We start from the raw sequence: 19,632 nt of genomic DNA on the forward strand, positions 1-19,632 counted from the left end.
TTCTTAAAAATTATCAGCCAGGTCCTCAGTTTGTTAGAGGATATCTACATACTGAACCATGTGGGTCAGGTAGTGGCTTAAGTACCGACGATGGGTGACTTCAAATTAATTTAGCCAAAGCTGTCCATAACAAAAACTCCCTATCATTAGTAGTATTATTTAAAGTCCGCCACCAACGTAGATCCTCTTGAAGCCTGTACAGAGATAACTTATGAGACTGCAGAATTTTTATACAGACTGGTATTGAATTTGCACCCTACAAATTTTGTCAGGCTTATTTATTGCGCAGAGGTCAGAATTAATCTCTAAACAGGCATTCTTAGAAACACCATCATGACCCTTGATTATAGGCTAGACCGCCACAGATCTGGGCTGTTCTATCCTTGGCAATTAGAAGTGTCTTTTTTGAGTTCCAGGAAGATCCTTACCTGCTCCCTCATCTAGAAGCATACAGAAAATCCACTAGACATATCATCTGAAGGTGAGCTTGAGAAGGCAGTGTTGTCTTATGTGTCAGCATAAGGAGAAAATGGAGCTAATCAAAGTAGATCAGATCCTCTTCTACCAATTCTGAGTTCAAGAACAAGTAGTTTTTTTCCCCCTCCCTTTCTGGATAACTGCCCTTGAAGTAGATCTGAAGAGGTCTGGACAAATGAGGCTTCAGTCCTGTGCAGTGCTCCCAAAGACTCATTTCTGAATCATCTAACAATAATAAATGTTTCTGCAGCAAGTTCTGTGCCTGTCTTCTAGGATAGGGTTGCCACCTTTTTAAATGCCCAAAGTGGGACATTTTGTAATAGAAATATGAAATACTGCAGTACAAATCATACCCACATCTGGTGCAAAGGACAGAACTTCACTTTTTTGCCAAAATAAAAGATTATTATTGTAGTATTTGAGTTGCTTATGCTAGTTTATATATCATTTACATGTTTCAGATCCAAGATAACTGCTTGGGATATATTTTTGTCCTAAAATCTCAGGACATTTGCCTTTTTTCATTTTTTTTTCGCAGGACACAACTACCCAAAGAGGGACAGGTGGTAACCCTATTCTAGGATGTGCAGTGGGTGAAAGGTGTGACTGGAAAAATGAACCACTAGGAGATCATCTAAAATGTAGGTAATTCTAATGTATGCTGTGGGAGACGAAACTCTTGATTTAGTTCTTAAGAAAGACCAACATCCTCTGAATGCCAACTGACATCTAGCTGTATCACAGCAGGTAAACATGCGCTTGTGAGGTCAGGTTTGCTTGAGTTAGCACTCTCTCTAAATGTGCTATGACAAGGGAAGTGATCTCATAAGTACTGAGATAAGCAACCTCAAGGCTACACAGACTCAACTTGGTCAGTTGCTCCAAAACACTCGTTTCTGAATCTCCACACATGAATTCTCTTGCTAAAACCTTCCTCAGATTTCTATTTTTCTGTGTTTGAATTGAGATACACTGCACCTTTTCCTGCTTAGTGCCAGAAGGATCTGGAGTTAGGAGATGGTTCACTGACATAGGCGGGGCATCACTGGTCCCAGCACAACTAACTTATAATGCTAAGCAAAAGCTTTAAGATTAGATTTCTGGCCCTTTTTTGAAAATTGTTATGTATCTTAGAATGCTCTATTGTCACCCGATATTACTGCAGTGACAAACTTAATTTGTGTCTAAGATGACAGGCTGACACTTAAGGACCACATTTCAGCTCTTGTCAATTCATCTTGTTTCCATCTTTGGAACATCACCTGGATCAAGCACTGTAGTCCTTCTTGTGACATCCCTACACTAGTCCATGCTCTTATATGTACTTTCATACCTGGCTAAGTACCCACACCCCAACTACTGTTGTAACTGAAACATGGCTAAAGCCACATATTTCAGATACTGAAATTCTCCCCCCAAGCTACAACATAATTTGTTCTGAGAGGCTCAACAGAAAGGGCAGCGTGTTGCATTAATATATCAAAACTCCCTAAATCTCACTTCTTACCCCCAAACCAGTCCCTACCTTTCATAACTTAGGGGTTTTATTGTTTATTTGAAGAGTTGTTAGGAGAAATTCTAACTATTGTGGTAGACTATATCCATCCCAGGCCAGACCATTCCCATTTTGGAGGAATTTCTGTCATGGATAAACCTAAGCATATAAAATGAAACTAATCCTAGGAGATACAAATATTAATTTGCAAAATTTTGCCTCCAACTCCCCAGCCAACGGCATAAATTTATACAGCTTATCAAAACTCTCACCCCTGGCCTTACCTGTAGGATCAGAATCGATATTAGATTGGATATAATTACCCACCCCCACAATTACTCAAACTCTGGCACCCTACCCAACATACTAAGTGACCACCTCCCAGCATGCACCCACAGAACTCACCCTCATATAGTCAATACACATTATTATAAAACATCCAGAAATCTCACCCACTTTGACCAAAACATATTCTCAAGCATTCTAAAAACCCATAACTGGCTCCCACTAAAAACTCTCCCCCTAGATGAGGCAGTTAATTAATTTAATTAGCTCTTCTTGGATACTCTTAATAGCTTAGCCCTCATACATATCAAGCGAACAAAAGTGAATCACATCCCATGGCTAACTGACCAAACAATGCATCCTTCATAGAGACAAGGCCTGGAAAACTTGGCAAAATGAAATTAATTGCATTTTGGTGTGTTCTAACAACTAAGAAATAGAGACGAAGCTTAGTACTACAAGATAAAAAAATTATTTCTCCTCTAAGCTAACAACCTTACAAAACAATCCAAAGAAATTCTGGAAGTCAGTCTCCACCCCTCTCAACCCTGGAACTCTACAGAATCCCCCTCCTGCACCTGATAGGATTCCTAATCAAATTTCCCATGACTTTAATACCCACTTTATTACTACCATCCAAAAATTAATCAGACTCCTCAACTAACCCAAAATACTAATAATCTCATACAAAATGACAAAGCACCACTCATTCCTGACAAAAATTCCAATCCTTCCACAACTCACTGTTTTATTCAGCCAGTACCCACATCTCTCATATGTAAACTATTAAAAAAAAAACCCTCAAACCATGCTCTCTTTCCACAGATCACCTTCCCCCAGAATATTTGCAACTAGCCGCAAATGCAATTGCATATACTGTTAGTATTCTTGTAAAACGCTCTCTTGCAGAAGGGTATGTTCCACATCTATGGAAAAAAAAATCTATTACTCCACTACATAAAGGTGGAAACTCTCATGACCTCTCAAACTACTGCCCCATATCTATACTTTCCCCACTATCCAAAATCCTTGAGAAGTGTGCAGACACACAATTACTCAAGTACCGCATTGATAATAATCTTCAGTCTCCCACTCAACATGGTTCCCACCCAGAGTACAGCACTATTACAGCCCTGCACTCATTCACTGAAACTGTCAACAAAGCCTTGGATACAAATAACCCTACTTCAGTAATTCTGTTGGATCTATCTATGGCTTTTGACACAGTATCACGTACTAAACTTCTGATCCAATTAACAAAACTTGGCTGTGCCCCCAAATCCATCAACTGGTTTACATCATACCTAAACAATAGAAAACAATCTGTAAAGTGGCATAATGTCCAATCTGATTATCTGCCAAACAACATAGGAGTCCCACAGGGTTCCATTCTGGGACCATTACTCTTCAACATAGGTTCATAGATTAGTACTAAGCTAACTGCCCTTGCGAGCCATTTTAAGCCTAGCCAATTATCCCTTGTGAGACTCGAACCCAGCACCTTGTGTTTGTAAGGCAAACACCTTAACCATTAGGCCACCCTCCCAACCCCTTATTAATCATCGTTATTAATGACCTCCACAAAGCCTCTCAACTAGGTAAGATTATCCAATACTCTGATGATTCAACAACAATCTCTGCTTCAATTTATCTGACCTCCTCACATTTATTCCGAACGCTTTTACAGAAACTGAATCATGGCTAAACAATTCACAACTGCTACTAAATGCCAAAAAAAAAAAAAACTTCTATTATTCTCTTCAAAACCACCAGATATAGACGTCAAAGTCTTATCTAAAGACTGAACTGAAATAAAAATAGTAAAATCTGCCAAAGTACTAGGCTTTACAATTGACGACATTAACACACATTCTCAATGCAATAAAGAAAACACACTTTAAACTTGCCAAACTTTGTCATAAACTTTACATGGACAAAAATACCAAAACAAAGCTGGCAAGTACTTTACTCATCCCTGCTCTACTTTATGGTAGTGCCATCTTTACTAACCTTCACTCATCCCTCAACAATAAACTTTAGTCTTGTTACTATAAAATAGCTAAATTCACCTCAGGAAAGCCTAACTGCTCACACCAATGCCAAGCAATCTCTGAACGGGTTGGATTTCCCAAACTATCTTTGCTATAACCAAATAATGCTAGTCCATAAACTAATTTATAAACCAAATACCTGCACATCACTCTCATCAGTACTACAAACTTATATTCCTTCATGTACCTTAAGATCCACCAACAAATTGCTACTAAGTGTAACCAAGCCTAACAAAAGAGCTAGACAATGCTTGTTCTCCCACAGCACTGCTAAAAAAAAAAATGGAACTCCTACCCTCCCATATTATCCAAATATATTGTATAAAGACATATAAAATAGCATTAAAAACTTACTTCCTGATAACCTGAAATGTCAATGCAAATCAAACAAACCACCATAAAACCTTCAGTACTTATTTCTAACCCAGATCCATAGCTCAAAATAACTTTTACCCTGACAGCAACACAGCTCTATTACCACTACAACTGTTCAGCAAGAACTGCCATGTTTTTTCATGCAATGCCAAAAAGAAACAACTTAAGCTTTGTACTATACTATCAACTGTTATCTAAGTTTATAATTTCTGATCCATACGGATGAGTTTTATATTGTCTATGTATTCTACTTTTATATTTTTTTTTAATTTTTGCATATTTCTGCTTTTAAAATTTTTTTGTTTACTATGACTGTATTAATTGTAGAGCTTTTCTCCCTGGGCCTCCACTGAAAATGGGTTCCTGACCCAGTGGGCTTTCCTGGTCAACAAATTTCAATAAATGACTATATCTTCTCACCTGGAGTACAGTAATACTTTACTTGTAGGTGTCCCTGATTCTGATATTGCATGTCTTCTGCTGCCTGACTGCTTGATGGAAGTCCAAGACAATACCACATTATATCTACTCTTCAGAATTTACACTGGCTCCTTATCAAACATTGCATTACGTACAAAATTCTTATTTTGGTATAACTTTCTCTTCACAACATTGGTCCACCTACTCTACAGGATCTGCTATAGGGGTATTAACCTTTATGTACCAGCACTCCGGCTCCCTCAACCTTCTGGTCATTCCACCTTACAATCTTGATTCTTCAGGTTGTCATTCATTTAGTTACCAAGGTCAGTCTTTGTGGAATCTTTTACCTGGTTGGGTGGCATCCCTACCTTGGCTGGTTTTAAAAGTGTGCCTATTCAATCTTGCTTATACTTAATTGTTTAATACTTTACTTACTTATTAGTGTTTTGTTTGTAATTTTTTTGTACAGTGCTTGTGCTCAAGCACTGAGATCTTCTATAAGACAACATGGCCACTGTAGATGGTAGTCCATAGGAGAAATCATTCTCCCGCTGGTACATTTGCTGGGTATTTTTTTTTTTTTTTCTGTGAAGGACGTCACTGGCCAACTTGAACATCCCAAGGAAAACACATTTTCAATACAAATGCAGTCAATACACAGTAAAATGGTAAGTGGTGAAAGGTGCTTAACCTTTCCAGTCTTTGCCTTAAAGTGACTAATAACAACCAAAATGATTTATTTATTTACTGCCTTTTGTTTAATGACATGGATGATCATTCACATCAGAAGAAAGTAAGACTTACACTCAAGCTTCCTGCTATTCAAGTCTGATCTGCGGATAAATTTATTTACAAATGCACTACAGTAATGATCCTTATAATGAACATATGGTAGGTGTGCAAGTGTCCTGTGATAGACTGGTGCCTCATTCAGGAATGATTCCTGCTTAACGTGCATTTTTGCTGCTACAGACTCCAGAATCATACAACTCTGAAAATTAGCAAATAAATATATTTACAAAGATCAAAGTATTAATGATGTATAAAGAACAGACATGTACTAATGTTGCATCCTTAAATGTAATGAGGTTTCCTCTCTCTTTGTACAATGCTTGATAGCTCTCAAAACCCAAAAAAAATCTGATTTTGTTGTCTGTTAAAACACTATAACAAATGTAAGCAGTAAGAAATGCAGAAGCATTCATCAACACTGTCCATCTGCAGTTTACAGGATCTCATTCTATGCACATTGAACCATGCCCTACTCATAAGCACTGCCAACTCTGGATGGTGGGATAAGTGCAGCTGCTGTAATTCGCCTCTCACTTGTCAGGAAATTAAACGTGGCACAAGCATTAGGCTGCAAAATAGTTAAAAAAAAAAAAAAATCATTAGTAAACGGTGCTGGATAAATCATGTAGTCTAGAAACCATCTACATGACTTCTACAGTGATGTAATGAACACCTGTATCTATCAAAAGAAGTGCTGCCCAGTATTCAGAAAATGATGAAAGGAGACATTGGAACCATTGCATCATCAGTTCTCTTCTTCTTTATTAACAATGTATTTGCATCACAGAATCTTAACATCCCCTGCAGTGACTATAAAATCAGTTAATTTAGTTACTGAACCTGTGGTACAGAAAGTACAATGTAAAATATCAAAATGTACCTAAAGTTCTAGGGGAACAGTAAAACTTGTCACTTTTGTAATTTCAGTACAGTGGGACTGCATCATAAAACTAACAATTATTGATGTACCTTTAATGCAGAAGTTATACCAGTAATGAAATTACAGACGTGTGAGTGCTCACTATATCATTTGATCTTTGAAAGGGCCATATGAAGTGGGTAACAGCTTGGATTGCCTTCCTGAGAGTGAAAAACAAGATATGTACTCACCCTGACAGATCTGTGTTGTCAGTTTCTGTCCTTTCTCAATATCAGTTTAGGATCCAACCTCAGATCAAACTTTGGCCACTTATAAGTTTAGTAGCCGGTACTCAGGCTCCTTCCCCTACCCATAATTCCTGTGTAGAAAGCAAGCTGCCTCAGATCAAGTGTCCCTGCCCACAACAGAAATTTAGAAATATGAAGGTGGTAGCAGCCAAAACACTATCTACCTGACTTAAACACTGTCAGCCTGTAAAAACAAACTGAAAGAGAAAAAGGACATCCAAGGCAATGTCAGCTTGCATCATCTTGGAATGACAACATGAAAAAAAAGGGGAAATGGTGGGTGACTAGTTGAGGAAGGATGGAAACAGACAACACAGATCTATCATTATGGTGAGTACATAACTTTCATATCTGATGCTGTCTTTCTGTCCATTCCCCAGTGGGACAGAGGTCCCAGCTACTTTTTTTTTTTTTACTTGGAAGGTCATATAAAAGGAAATTCCACAGCATAGCTGAACCAAAGGCAGCTCTAGACCTGGACTGCATATCCAATTTATAGTGTGAGGTGAGGTGAAGGTTGGTACATCTGACCAGGCAGCTTCAGCAAATATCAACTGTTATACTGAAAAAGAAATTTATAAATGAAGCTACAGTTCTAGTGGAGTGAGCTTTTGGGGTTCGAAGGAAGTGGCAAACCTCTTTCTTGATAAAAAAGTGAAATATACTGAGATAACCGGTGCATGAGAGGGTGACACTTGATACTGCTTTTCCCAATTTAGCAGTAGAAAAAGTTACAAATAATTGGTCAGATTTAATGAAAATTTTTTTTGTCTGATGCAAGTAAAAAAGTAGGTGATGATGATGAACACCTCTGAAATGCAAATTATATTCACCCTTGTTCAAAAACTTTGGGAATAACACTGGATGATTTATGGACTGATGAGCAAATGATTCAGAAGCCACCCTAGGAAGAAAGAAGGGATTGGTTTTCAGGGACATCCTGTCTTTCTTGAAAGATTAGGTAAGGAGGTTTTGAGGACAAGGTGTGTAACTTAGAAATTCTCTAGGCAGAAGTGACAGCCATCAGAAATTAGATCTTCCATGATAAAACTTCAGATCAACCCTAGCAGCAGGTTTCAATGGGGGACCAGTCAATGTTTGCAATAAAATAGTAATGTCCCTGGGAGGAACTGGGTCTGTAGGCAGTGAGTGTACAAGAAAAGTTCCTCAAAGGGAATGCTTACATAATCTGAGATGCTATGGGCATGTGATTTTCACCCACATGGAAAGAGGACACTGCAGCTAACTATACTTTGATGGTGGAGTAGCTGGCTCCACATTGAAAAAGATGGGTGAGGAAGTCCAAAATTACCGAAAAAGAAGTTGAGAAAAAGTCAGCATTTTTTTTTCAATCACGCAAATAAAAAAACTTTTTTCCATTTGCTCTTGTAAGTTTTCCTCTTGTAAATTTTCCTAGTAGAGGGCTTTTGGGAAAACGACAAAATGTGAACAACTAAATATGAAAACCTGGTGTGTCAAACAATCATTGGAACTGGAGAATCTATGTGGCCAGTTTAAGGAACTGAATGTTTAGGTAAGGCAACCCTGACAGGTGAGACAGAAGGTCTGGGTCTGAGCCCCACACCCAGGAAGGGTAGACTAGATGCAGCCAAAGAAAAGGAAAAACACACTATTCAAGGCCAATAAGGGGCTATGAGGATGACTGTGACCTTCATCACAGATACATACAAACATTGAAATCAGGGGAGTCAGAGGAAAGGCATAAGGGAGACCTGGAGGCCAAGGGAGTCAGAGGAAAGGCATAAGGGAGACCTGGGGGGCAAGGGTGCATTAGAGAGTCCCTGGGTGACTCCCCATCTCAAAGAATTAGAGCAAAGAACTTGTTGCATTTGGTGTTTTGGAGAGAGACAAACAGGTCACAAAAAGACCATCCCCGATGGCTGAAAATCCATTCCATTACTAATGGATTTAGGGACCACTTGTGACTGAGTATAACAGAACTGCTCAACCTCACAGCCAGGATAGATATTAGATTTCCCAGGGTTATGAGTTGCTGTTAGAAAGCATTGAGAAGATAATTGCCACTGCTACATTCTCACAGACTCTTAACACACCAGAAAAGATCTGGTTCCTCCCTTTTTGTTGATTTACCAAACAACTGCCATGTTGTCTGTCTGAACAGAAATCACACCCAAGGGGAGAGAGAGGCCTAAAAGGCCTGCAACACTAACATAATTGCTCTCATCTATAATATACTGATGTGAAGACTGGCCTCTGTTTGGGATCATTTGACTTGGACTATCTTTCCCAGATAATCCCCACTCCACTGCAGTTGGGAAGCATCCATGGTCACTGTGGCTTGGGAGAAGGAAGAATGAAAGGACATCTCTGTAGAACATGCAGAGGTTTTAGCCAGCACTGTATGTATGCTCTGCAAATGTTCATTAGTGACATTTGAAAAGACATGGTCCGTTTCCAGACTGATCACTGAAGTACTCTCATGTAGAATCTGTACAGGGGTGATTACTGTGATGAAGGCTATCATGCAGCCCAGAAAGTGAAGAATTAATTTTACTGGTGGTGGCTACTGGTGGGATAAGACTTTCTGGATTTGTTGTTGAAGTGATGCAACTCTTGTTTGAGGGAGCTTTGATATTTGAAGTTTTGTGTCCAGAAGTGCTGCAATGAACTTAGTGACTGAACTGGGTGTGTCTTGAACTTTGTACAGACCTGGGGATTACAGTAAATCTGATACAGTCGTAGCAAGGAATCCCTGGCACTGAACAAGTAGATTCCTGGTAGGGGTGGTGATGAGTCTGTCTTCCAAATACGGGAATACCCAGAAACCCTGCAGTTGAAGACCAGTTGCCACTACTACCATACACTTGGCAAACACCATGGGGCAGTAGTGAGACCAAACAAGGGCAGAGCTCTGAATTGGAAATAACTGGTTCCTAGCCTGAAGCAAAGGTACTTCCTGGAGATTCTGTCCATCTTTATGAGGTTGTATACACTCTGAAGATCTACTGAGCACATCCAGTCATTCTTCCTCAGTAAGGGGAGAATGGACTGAACGAACCATGACCATCTGGAATTTTGTTTTCTTCACATACTTGTTCAAGTGTCTTGGATCCAAAATCATCTTTAGCTTCCTGTTTCTGTTTGGCACTGAAAATAAATCGAGTAAATTTTAGATCCTCTTTGGTCTGGAAGGCCTCTTGGATGATTCACTTTTTTCGAATCTTCCTTATTTCTGAAGCAGCTTCTTCCCGTTGTGAAGGTGTAACACTGGTAATTCTTTTTAAGCATGGAGGAATAAAATATCATGTGGTAATGATCCTGTGCCCCTATTTGTCTTGAGTAATGGACGTCCAGGTTGCTGGGTGTAGGGATAAGCACTCCCTCCACTGTCTCCAGAGTCAGGCAACCATTCAGGACTGCTGGAAATGCTTATTTGAAAAAAGACCTCTGAAGTTCTGGGTTTGCGGGCCACCTCTACCCCTTGGGCAATTTCTACTATGAATGATGTCCTTCAAGGATGCATCTGCAGTCCTAACATATGGGTTGTCCTGATTCCAAAGTCTGGGTTTGGCCTCGGCTGATGTCGCACTTCACCCGACGTCATAGCTGCTGTGTATTGGGTATAAAGGCATCAGCTGACGCCATTTTCCTCAGTCTTTCTTGCCGCGTGGTGCCCGAAGCAGAAGCTGTTCGCAAGTGCCGGTCGGTCAGATCCAGAGATTTCTACTACCGAAGACTTCTAAAAAGCTAAGTACCCCGTTGGGGACTCTTTCTTGCCTCAGCCGATGTCAGAAAAAGTAAATAATTGTTTAACTTGTGGGAAACAAATACCTCATAAGGATTTCCACTCTTACTGCCTTCCTTGCTTAGGCCCAGACCACGACGTATCAGCTTGTCTAGCCTGTGCTTCCTTCAACCGATGGACACTTAGACGTCGGTCGGAGTTTGCAGAGGAGTTTTTTGGTCCCGCTTTTGCTTACAAAATGCCGTCGGAGACTCCGACTTCACAATTAGCTAAAAAGCGCAAGGAAAAGGACCGACACTCGCGGTCTGCGGTTTCGGCTGAAACCACGGTTAAGCCAACCGCGAGTGTCTCGGTTTCGGCTGAAACAGAGTCCTCGGTTCTTCCTTCGGCCGAAGGCATGCCTCCGATAGCCGAGGCCTCACAGAGCATGGCTGAATCTATTACTGAAATTTCCCCTGCTGTAGCAGGCACCCAGGACTTATCAGATACTATTCCTTTAGACATATCTACTCCTGCACGTGGAGCTGCTAGGCCCCTGCACGTGGAGCTGCTAGGCCCCCTGCATCTATGTCTATCAAGGCTTTTTCTAGGGCTAAAGCAGCTAAATCTTCTAAGGCCTTGCCTGCTAAAACCCCCTCACACAGGCCTACCTCTAGTTCCCAAATGCTCAGCCTGGCTGAGGATCTCATTTCTTTGATCAGGGGATCCCAACCTCACCCAGACAGGGCCTCTCAACCCCCTCCAGAGAAGAGGCTTAGAACTGAGCCCCCCGGATCCTGTTTCTACAGACTATTCCTCGGATGATTCAGAAAACTCAGACCCTCCAGAAGGCCCATATTCTCCTTATGAGGATTCCGATGCAGAAGACTCCATTCCTTCTGCCTCTCCTCCTGAAGAATTTTCTTTTGGGGAAACCTTACATGCTATGAGAGAGCATTTTCAATGGCAGGGCCAGGATTTTTCAGATTCAAAGAAAAGCCTAAGGACCTTTTTACATTTACCACAGCATAGGCCTTTAGCCATTCCTCCAGTATTAACAGTTGTTGATGATGCATATAATGATGCCTGTACTGCCCCTGACTCTCTTCCTCCGGCCCCTGCCAAGCCCGACAGATATTACAGGGTCCCGGACACACACTTTCACTTGTATAAGGCTCCTATTGCAGATCCTGAAACCATTTCACAGGGCCCCAAAGCTGTAGCAGCTGCCTCTGCCAAAAAACCCCTCCCCTCTGAAAGAGAATCTAGAGCATTAGAGAGATGGGGTAAAAAAGTTTATACTTCTGCTACTCTTTCGGCCAGGGCCTTAAACTGTCAATTTCACATGATTCAGTATCAGGAATTTTTTAGACCAGCTAAATAAAAAAACTGTCCTCTCCTGAACCTATAGACTGTAAGTCCCTTCAGGATTTGGTACATAACACTCAGCAGGTCAGTAATCATTCCTTAAAATGTGGCTATGATGCACTGGAGGCTTCCTTTAGATCAGCTATGACTGGAACAGTGATTAGAAGGCATGCCTGGTTAAAAGAGCAATCCTTACCAGACCATGTTAAGTCAAAGCTCCTAGATGCTCCTATGGAGAAACAAAGTTTGTTTGGCCCCCCTGCACAGCAAGTGCTAAAGAAGGTGGAAGAAAAAGCTAAATCTGTCCAAACAGTCAAGGATTTCTTACAGGTCCAACCTCCGAGGTTTAGTAGAAATTGGCCTTCGAAGAAATGGTCCTTTCCAGACACCTCCAGAGCACAGAGAGGCAGAAATAGGCGCCCAAGAGGCAGAGGTCAATCCAGAGGTGCCTACAGGGGACGTCAGTGGCAGCCTAACAACCAGAGAAGTACTGCCACAGATTCAGCTACGACCACTTCCACAGGACAGACACAATGACTTGGCTCTGATACCGCCTACCAGGGAACAACTGGAAGCACCCTTGGGCGGAAAGCTAGCCTTATTTTCCGTAAACTGGCATTACATTACAGGAGACAAATGGATTTTACAGACAATAGACAAAGGCTACAGGTTTCACTTCCACACTCTACCAAAAAAGAGAGGAATGCCAAACCTACCACCAAACCAAAAAACAAATGCTCTAAGACAAATCAACCACCTACTAAGGATGAGAGCTATAGAAAAGGTACCGCCTGTGGAACAAGGACAAGGATTTTACTCCAGACTTTTCCTGGTACCAAGGAAAGAAAATCAATGGAGGCCTATTCTCGACCTGTCCGATCTGAACACATATCTCATTGTTCCAAAATTCAAAATGCTGACCCTACAGCAACTTCTTCCCATGCTGGGCAAGGAGTCTTGGCTGGTGACTCTAGATCTCAAGGAGGCATACCTGCACGTCCCTATACGACCAGATTGCAGAAGATACCTCAGATTTCTTGCAGGATCAGAGCATTATCAATTCTCAGCATTGCCCTTTGGCTTATCTACTGCGCCCAGAGTATTCACGAAATGCCTGGCATCAGTAATTGCTCATTGCAGGCTTCAGGGAATTCAGATTTACCCATACCTGGACGACTGCCTAATACAAGCGGACAACAAGACCAAATTAACAAAAGATTTGGAAAAGGTTATACAACTGCTGCAAGCCCTGGGATACACAGTCAACATGAAAATGTCAAGGCTGGTACCATCCCAAAGGATAACATTCTTGGGTGCAGAACTGGACACATCAAATCAGATGGCATTTCTCACAGCAGAAAAACAAAAGCAACTACCACTCTATTTCATGGCATTAACAACAAAGATCCAGCTTACAGCAAGGAAAGTCCTGCAAGCCCTGGGTTACATGGCATCCTGCATAATACTGATTCCGCATGCCAGGCTGCATATGAGAAAGTTGCAATGGTACCTAAGGAATGTATGGTCTCAACACAAGCACAGTCTAGAAGCCCAGATTCCAATAATTCCATGCCTGAAGCAAGAATTCCTGTGGTGGGCTCAGGCCTGTCAGTTAAACAGAGGACTGCCTTTCCAGAAACCTCATCCAAGCCAGACCATCACCACGGACGCCTCAGACCTAGGCTGGGGGGCACACATGGTGGACAAGTGTATACAAGGCCTATGGACACAAGACCAGCTGAATCTACACATAAATCAAAAGGAGATGCTGGCAGTGAAACATGCAATCCAGACATTCAGACCTTTTCTTCAACAGGGTCACTTGCTGATAAGGACGGACAACACCACAGCCATGTGGTATATCAACAAACAGGGAGGTACACACTCATATCCTCTATGCCGGATGGCAGTGGACCTGTGGAACGTGGCCCTGAACCTCAACATTCAACTCCAGGCCAAATTTGTGCCAGGAAAAGAAAATTCACTAGCAGACACCTTAAGCAGAACTACCACGGATGCCCACGAATGGATGCTGCATCCAGACATCTTCAAAACCATTACAAAGAAATGGGGACTACCAGAAATAGACCTGTTCGCATCCCCACACAACCACCAATTGAGGAAATTCTGCACAAGGACATACCACCCACTTGCTTGGAAGGTGGACTCCCTATCCTTCATTTGGGAAAACCTGACAGCATATGCATTCCCACCTCTTCCTTTGATGCACAAAGTCCTACTGAAGATCAAAGATCATCACACAAGGATAATCCTGATAGCTCCAGACTGGCCGAGGCAGCATTGGTACCCGCTACTGAGGAGTATGTCTCGGACACACGCATGGCCTCTACCTCTATGTCCTTTACTTCTAACACAGAACAACTACAAGATCCTACATCCAAACTTGAAAACACTACAGCTAGCTGCTTGGAATATTACATAAAACAAAATAACCCAGATTTATCTCAGAGGGTTAAAGACATTATCCTGGAGGCTCGCAGACCCTCCACAAGGAAGACTTATTCAGCCAAATGGAAAAGATACCTCATTTGGAGTGCAGCAAAAGGAGAAAATGTATCATTAGCAAACATAGCTAACATCCTGGAATACTTAGCAGAACTTTTCCACAATGGCCTGTCTTAGTCCTCCATTAAGATTCATGCATCAGCAATTTCAGCAGAATACAACATGGATCCTCCAGTCTTCTCTCATCCTCTACTCAGGCAGTTTCTGAGAGGAATTAAAAATGTAAAGCCTCCAAGGAAGCCACCTTTGCCTACATGGGACCTTAACTTTGTGCTGGAAAAGTTAACACTTCCCCTTTGAACCAGCAGCAACAGCAGAATTACAGTTCTTATCTTGGAAAACTGCTTTCCTGCTTACAATCACTTCAGCAAGAAGGGTTTCTGAATTACAGGCATTAATGGCAGTACAGCCCTTCCTTATCTTCCATCAGGATAGAGTGTCCTTGAGAACTAACCCTACTTTTATGCCAAAAGTGGTCTCCAGAGTATCATTGAACCAAGCAATCCACCTACCAACATTCTTCCCCAACCCACAGAACAGGGGGGAAAGACTACTACATACCTTGGATGTGCACAGGCAGTTACGCTACTATCTGGACAGAACTAAGACCAACAGAAAAACTGACCAGCTTCTGGTAGCATATGCAACAGGAATGCAAGGAAAAGCAATTTCAAAACAGACAATCTCAAAATGGATAGGAAATTGCATTAGGTTTTGCTACTCTTTTCATGGAAAGACAACTCCAGAAAACATCAGACCTCACTCCACAAGGGCTACATCCACTACAACAGCTTTCCTACGAGGAGTGGCTACCAAAGACATTTTAGAAGCTGCTACTTGGAGCTCCGTGCATACATTTGCCAAGCATTATAATCTTCCTTTATACTCCAGATCCCGAGCAGGTTTTGCAACTGCTGTTTTGCAAGGGATCTTAACTACACCATCATTATCTTAGTACCTCTTCCCCCAGTTTGGCTATGGTATTCTACCCATATGTTAGGACTGCAGATGCATCCTTGAAGGACATAGTACAGTTTTGTACCTACCATAAATGTAGATGTCCGAGAGGTATGCATCTGCAGTCAGGATTACCCGCCCTCCTTCCCCTCGGGGGTACTCCTAGGGTATTTACCCATCTTGTAGCTAGCTGGGGGAATCTATTATGGTGTATTTGTTTGTATATATGTATATACATTCTTATATTGTTTGCTCTCTACTGTTTGGAATCATTTGCATGTATCCAAATTTAGCCTTCCTAGAGGGCACCTGGCATCTGGGGCAAGAAACACTGAGGAAAATGGCGTCGGCTGATGCCTTTTTACCCAATACACAGCAGCTATGACGTCGGGTGAAGTGCGACATCAGTCGAGGCCAGACCCAGACTTTGGAATCCGGCCGACCGAAGGGCTGCATGAGGCAGGACAACCCATATGTTAGGACTGCAGATGCATACCTCTCGGACATCTACATTTATGGTAGGTACAAAACTGTACTTTTCCCTCTCTGCCTTAGGGAGCTCTTTCTCTAGAAGTGTTGGATGCAAAGCTCAGGGATTTACAGAACCAAAATCTCTTTCCTACCTTCTGGTTTCTGGAGAAGGTCCTTTGAGAGGTAATGAATTTGATCCCTATGGCAGACAGGGATTCATCATCTTTCTCACTTTTAAAGATGGTCCGCTTAATCTTGGGATTAGAAAGAATTGATACATTGTATGAGGCATTAATGAAGGACATCTTGAAATGTTCCGCAAAGTTACATAACCACATCCAGGCATGCCTTCTTACAGAAGTACCCATGCTAGCTGCTCTAGATGCACCCTCTGTGGCATGAGAGGTAAGGAGCATACATGCATTGGAAAAGACCTGTAGGGTAGCCAACTGTGAATCAATGGATTTTCTTTGATCCCTGGTAGGGAGAGATCTGGTGATTTCCTTTGTTAAACCCCTCTGGAAATAACAGGAGCCAACTAATTAAGCTCTCTCAGTGAAAAAGTAGATGAGGTATACACATGCTTCCTAAATCTGTCCAATGCATGAGATTCCTTGTTTGGTGGATGGACAGAGGAATTTTCTTCTGCAAATTTGTCTTGGTGGCTGCCACTGGAGAACCTTCTCCCTCAAAATCGGTGTTGGTGGTTAGCCATTCTTCAGGGGAATCTAAGTGCCTCCTTTTGCACTTGTGCTTCCTGTGAACCTCCACTCTCTGTTGTTCAGGAGAGGACGCAGAAGCAGACATAGTTTCTCTTAGGAGAACTGACTTAGAGCTCTTGGACAGTGGCTCTCCCACTGGGACACGGACAGTAGGCTGTGGGCCTTAGGAAATCCTATGGGGAAGGGTTGAATGCTATTCTGATTACTTTCTCAAAAGCCTTGAATGCCAAACTTAACACAGACCCAGAGAGGTGTTGGAGTCGAAAATCCTGACAGTGGCTTAACCCTAGATGCCATTCGGCTGGGATCCGAGGCTGATGCCAGAGCTGAATTTTCAAGCACCAGAGATCCTAGAGGGAGAAAAGTATCTAAAAACCTTGAACTGGATCCTGCCCTGTTGGAGTCGATGCTGATAGTTCGGCTCTGAGACTCTGACAGGTCCAACATGGTCAGAGCTCTCACCAGAGCTGAGGAAGTATTGAGTCTTCAATGCAGAACTGCCCAGTGGAAATGGTGGATCCAAGGACTCCAATGTGATAGATCAGCCTGGGGATGGAATATTAAAATGTGAAGGGAAGAAGTGGTTTCCCCCAAATCCAACAAGAGGTTGGAGCCAAAGGACCCCCAACTGGATTTAGGCCCAAAGGAATCCCATCATCATCCTGTCCATGTCAGCTTCAGTGAGGATCTGAGTAAACCTAGCTGACCTAAGAAAAGAAGTAGAGGAAGGTAGTTTAGAGTGATAATGAAGTGTGTCCTCTAATCATGGAGACCGAAGCCTAGGAGAGATAGGATCTGGAGAGAATATAGGAGGCGTATCCAATGTTTATCAGGTCTGCAAAGAGCATTGGCTCCAAATCTTGAAATTTTAGGTGCTGGAGCCAGTGAAGGTGTCTGATCTAGTGATGCCTTCTTAGCAGAATTTGACTTTTCTTTTTCTCTGAATCCCTTTGCTTCTCTTTAGATCTGTCAGACCCCTTTTATAATAAAGGATAACAGGAAGAAGCAGCAGACAGATCCAGAAAGGGGGGGGGGTGTTCTCCTGTAGAAGACTGAAGGTAGAGCAAAAGCTTGTTTTGTTTTTCATTTATGGCCTACTGACCAAAAGCCATGTAGATGGCGTAGGAGATGTCCAGTTGTGAAGGTCCCAAGCAAGCTATACACTTTTTGAATCCAGAAGGCGTATCTGCCATCCTAAAGGACAAGAAAAAAAAGGTTAGTAACAAAAAAATTCCACTTAGTAAAAGAGAAATTACCATAAAGAAAATTATTATTTTTTTTTGGTCAAGCCCCAAGTCTGGAGCAAGAGCCAAGAGCAGAGAAAGAATAAAAGATTGAAATGGGAGAGGAACAATAAGGACAGAATGCTAGTAGCGGTAAGGGATACAATATCAACCTCAAAAATAAAACAAAAAAAAGTTATCTTTCTGAATAAATTTCAAAGATGTATTACAGAGAACATATAAGATAAGAGTATGTATGAGGGAAAAAAGAAAAAAAATTTCAATACACTTAGTGAAAACCCCAGAGGAGCTCAGATAAACTCAATCCTGATGTTTGTCAGAAGTGTGGCAAACAAGATCTGAGGGGATCAGCGGGAGCGGAGCATTATGATTAGGGGAGGAGCTCAGATTTCAGATCCTAGAGCTTTAGTATGCGGCTGAGTTGGTTCTGATCCTTGGATCCGAACCCGCAGATTGAAGAACAAATGAAGGCAACAACTTCAGATTTAATACTTTTCTCTTCTTATAAGTTGTTGAAAACCACTCACCTGTTTTCATCTAACTAGTTACACAGGGATGGCATCAGGGAGTGGGGGAGAGAGACAGAGACTACTAAATCTGCTTGCTAAAGTGATTTTTTGGACTAATCCTTTGTACTTTGTTTTGTGTTAGTATTGTCACCTTCTGGGTCACAGGTGGGATACCAGACTTTACTGGAACCCTCTGGATTACTTCTGTTTCAAGACACCATAAACTAGGATCAAGGTACAGAACCGAATGTAAATGGCTCTGTAACATCCATCACAGAATGCAAACCCTGAAATTAAGTGCACACATCCACCCCAACCCAGGTCCAACAAACCTTTGAGGCAACTCCCTCATCACCCCAAACCTTTCACCTTTTCCACTACACTCCCGACAAAAACACCAGGCTATTATTTCCTTAACTTAAACCTCAGAAGCATAAGTAATAAAATACTAAAATTCCATACCAGGTTAGCCTTCCATTCTCCAACTATACTAAATGTAACTCAGACATGGCTAAACCAATGTATAAAAGATGAGGAAATCAAACCCCCCAGGAAACAAAAATCAGAAGGTATAGCAATACTCTTAAAAATACTCTTAAGTCATATCACATTCTTCACCCACCATTAACAATGCAGACAGTACAGCTGTGTAAGAAAGTACAGCTTTGTAAGTAAACTTACCATAACAATAGATGTTTGAATAATCACTGCTGCAGTAGCCTGAGCTATAAGGGTTATATCCAGCTAAGAATATAACAGCCAGCCAAGCCAGCTTCCAAAACTTCAGGGCACCTTGGAGTTTACCTGTTTGGCCCACCAGAGTAAGTCCTCGACTAGGCAGGGAATAATTGGAATGTGCTGACTGACAGAATTCTGGTGTTGGACCCACAATGTCATGAGATACCACAGGAATTTCCTCATATGAAGCCTGACACTCTAGCTTATCAGTGGGAGTGGTAAGCACTAGGTAACCTGTCTACCACATAAGGAGTGGTTCTGGCCCAGAAATTGTAGTTATTGGCCATTTGGGCAATCTCTTCCATCTCTCTCAACTTTCTGATTTG

General features: G+C 41.8%; 1 protein-coding gene across 1 annotated transcript in view; it reads right to left on the reverse strand.

Moving 5' to 3' along the window:
- Positions 1-5,841: 5,841 nt before the first annotated feature.
- Positions 5,842-19,632, reverse strand: part of NDUFAF3 (NADH:ubiquinone oxidoreductase complex assembly factor 3) — a 439,874-nt gene continuing 426,083 nt past the window's right edge. The window contains exon 5 of the mRNA XM_044078745.1: positions 5,842-6,466. Coding sequence (XP_043934680.1) covers positions 6,368-6,466 — 99 coding nt within the window. The 3' untranslated portion in view covers positions 5,842-6,367. The remainder of the gene's footprint in view (positions 6,467-19,632) is intronic.

The sequence above is a fragment of the Protopterus annectens genome, chromosome 7.part1 (assembly GCF_019279795.1).
Source record: "Protopterus annectens isolate FY-2018-M chromosome 7.part1, PAN1.0, whole genome shotgun sequence".
Lineage (NCBI taxonomy): Eukaryota > Metazoa > Chordata > Ceratodontiformes > Protopteridae > Protopterus > Protopterus annectens.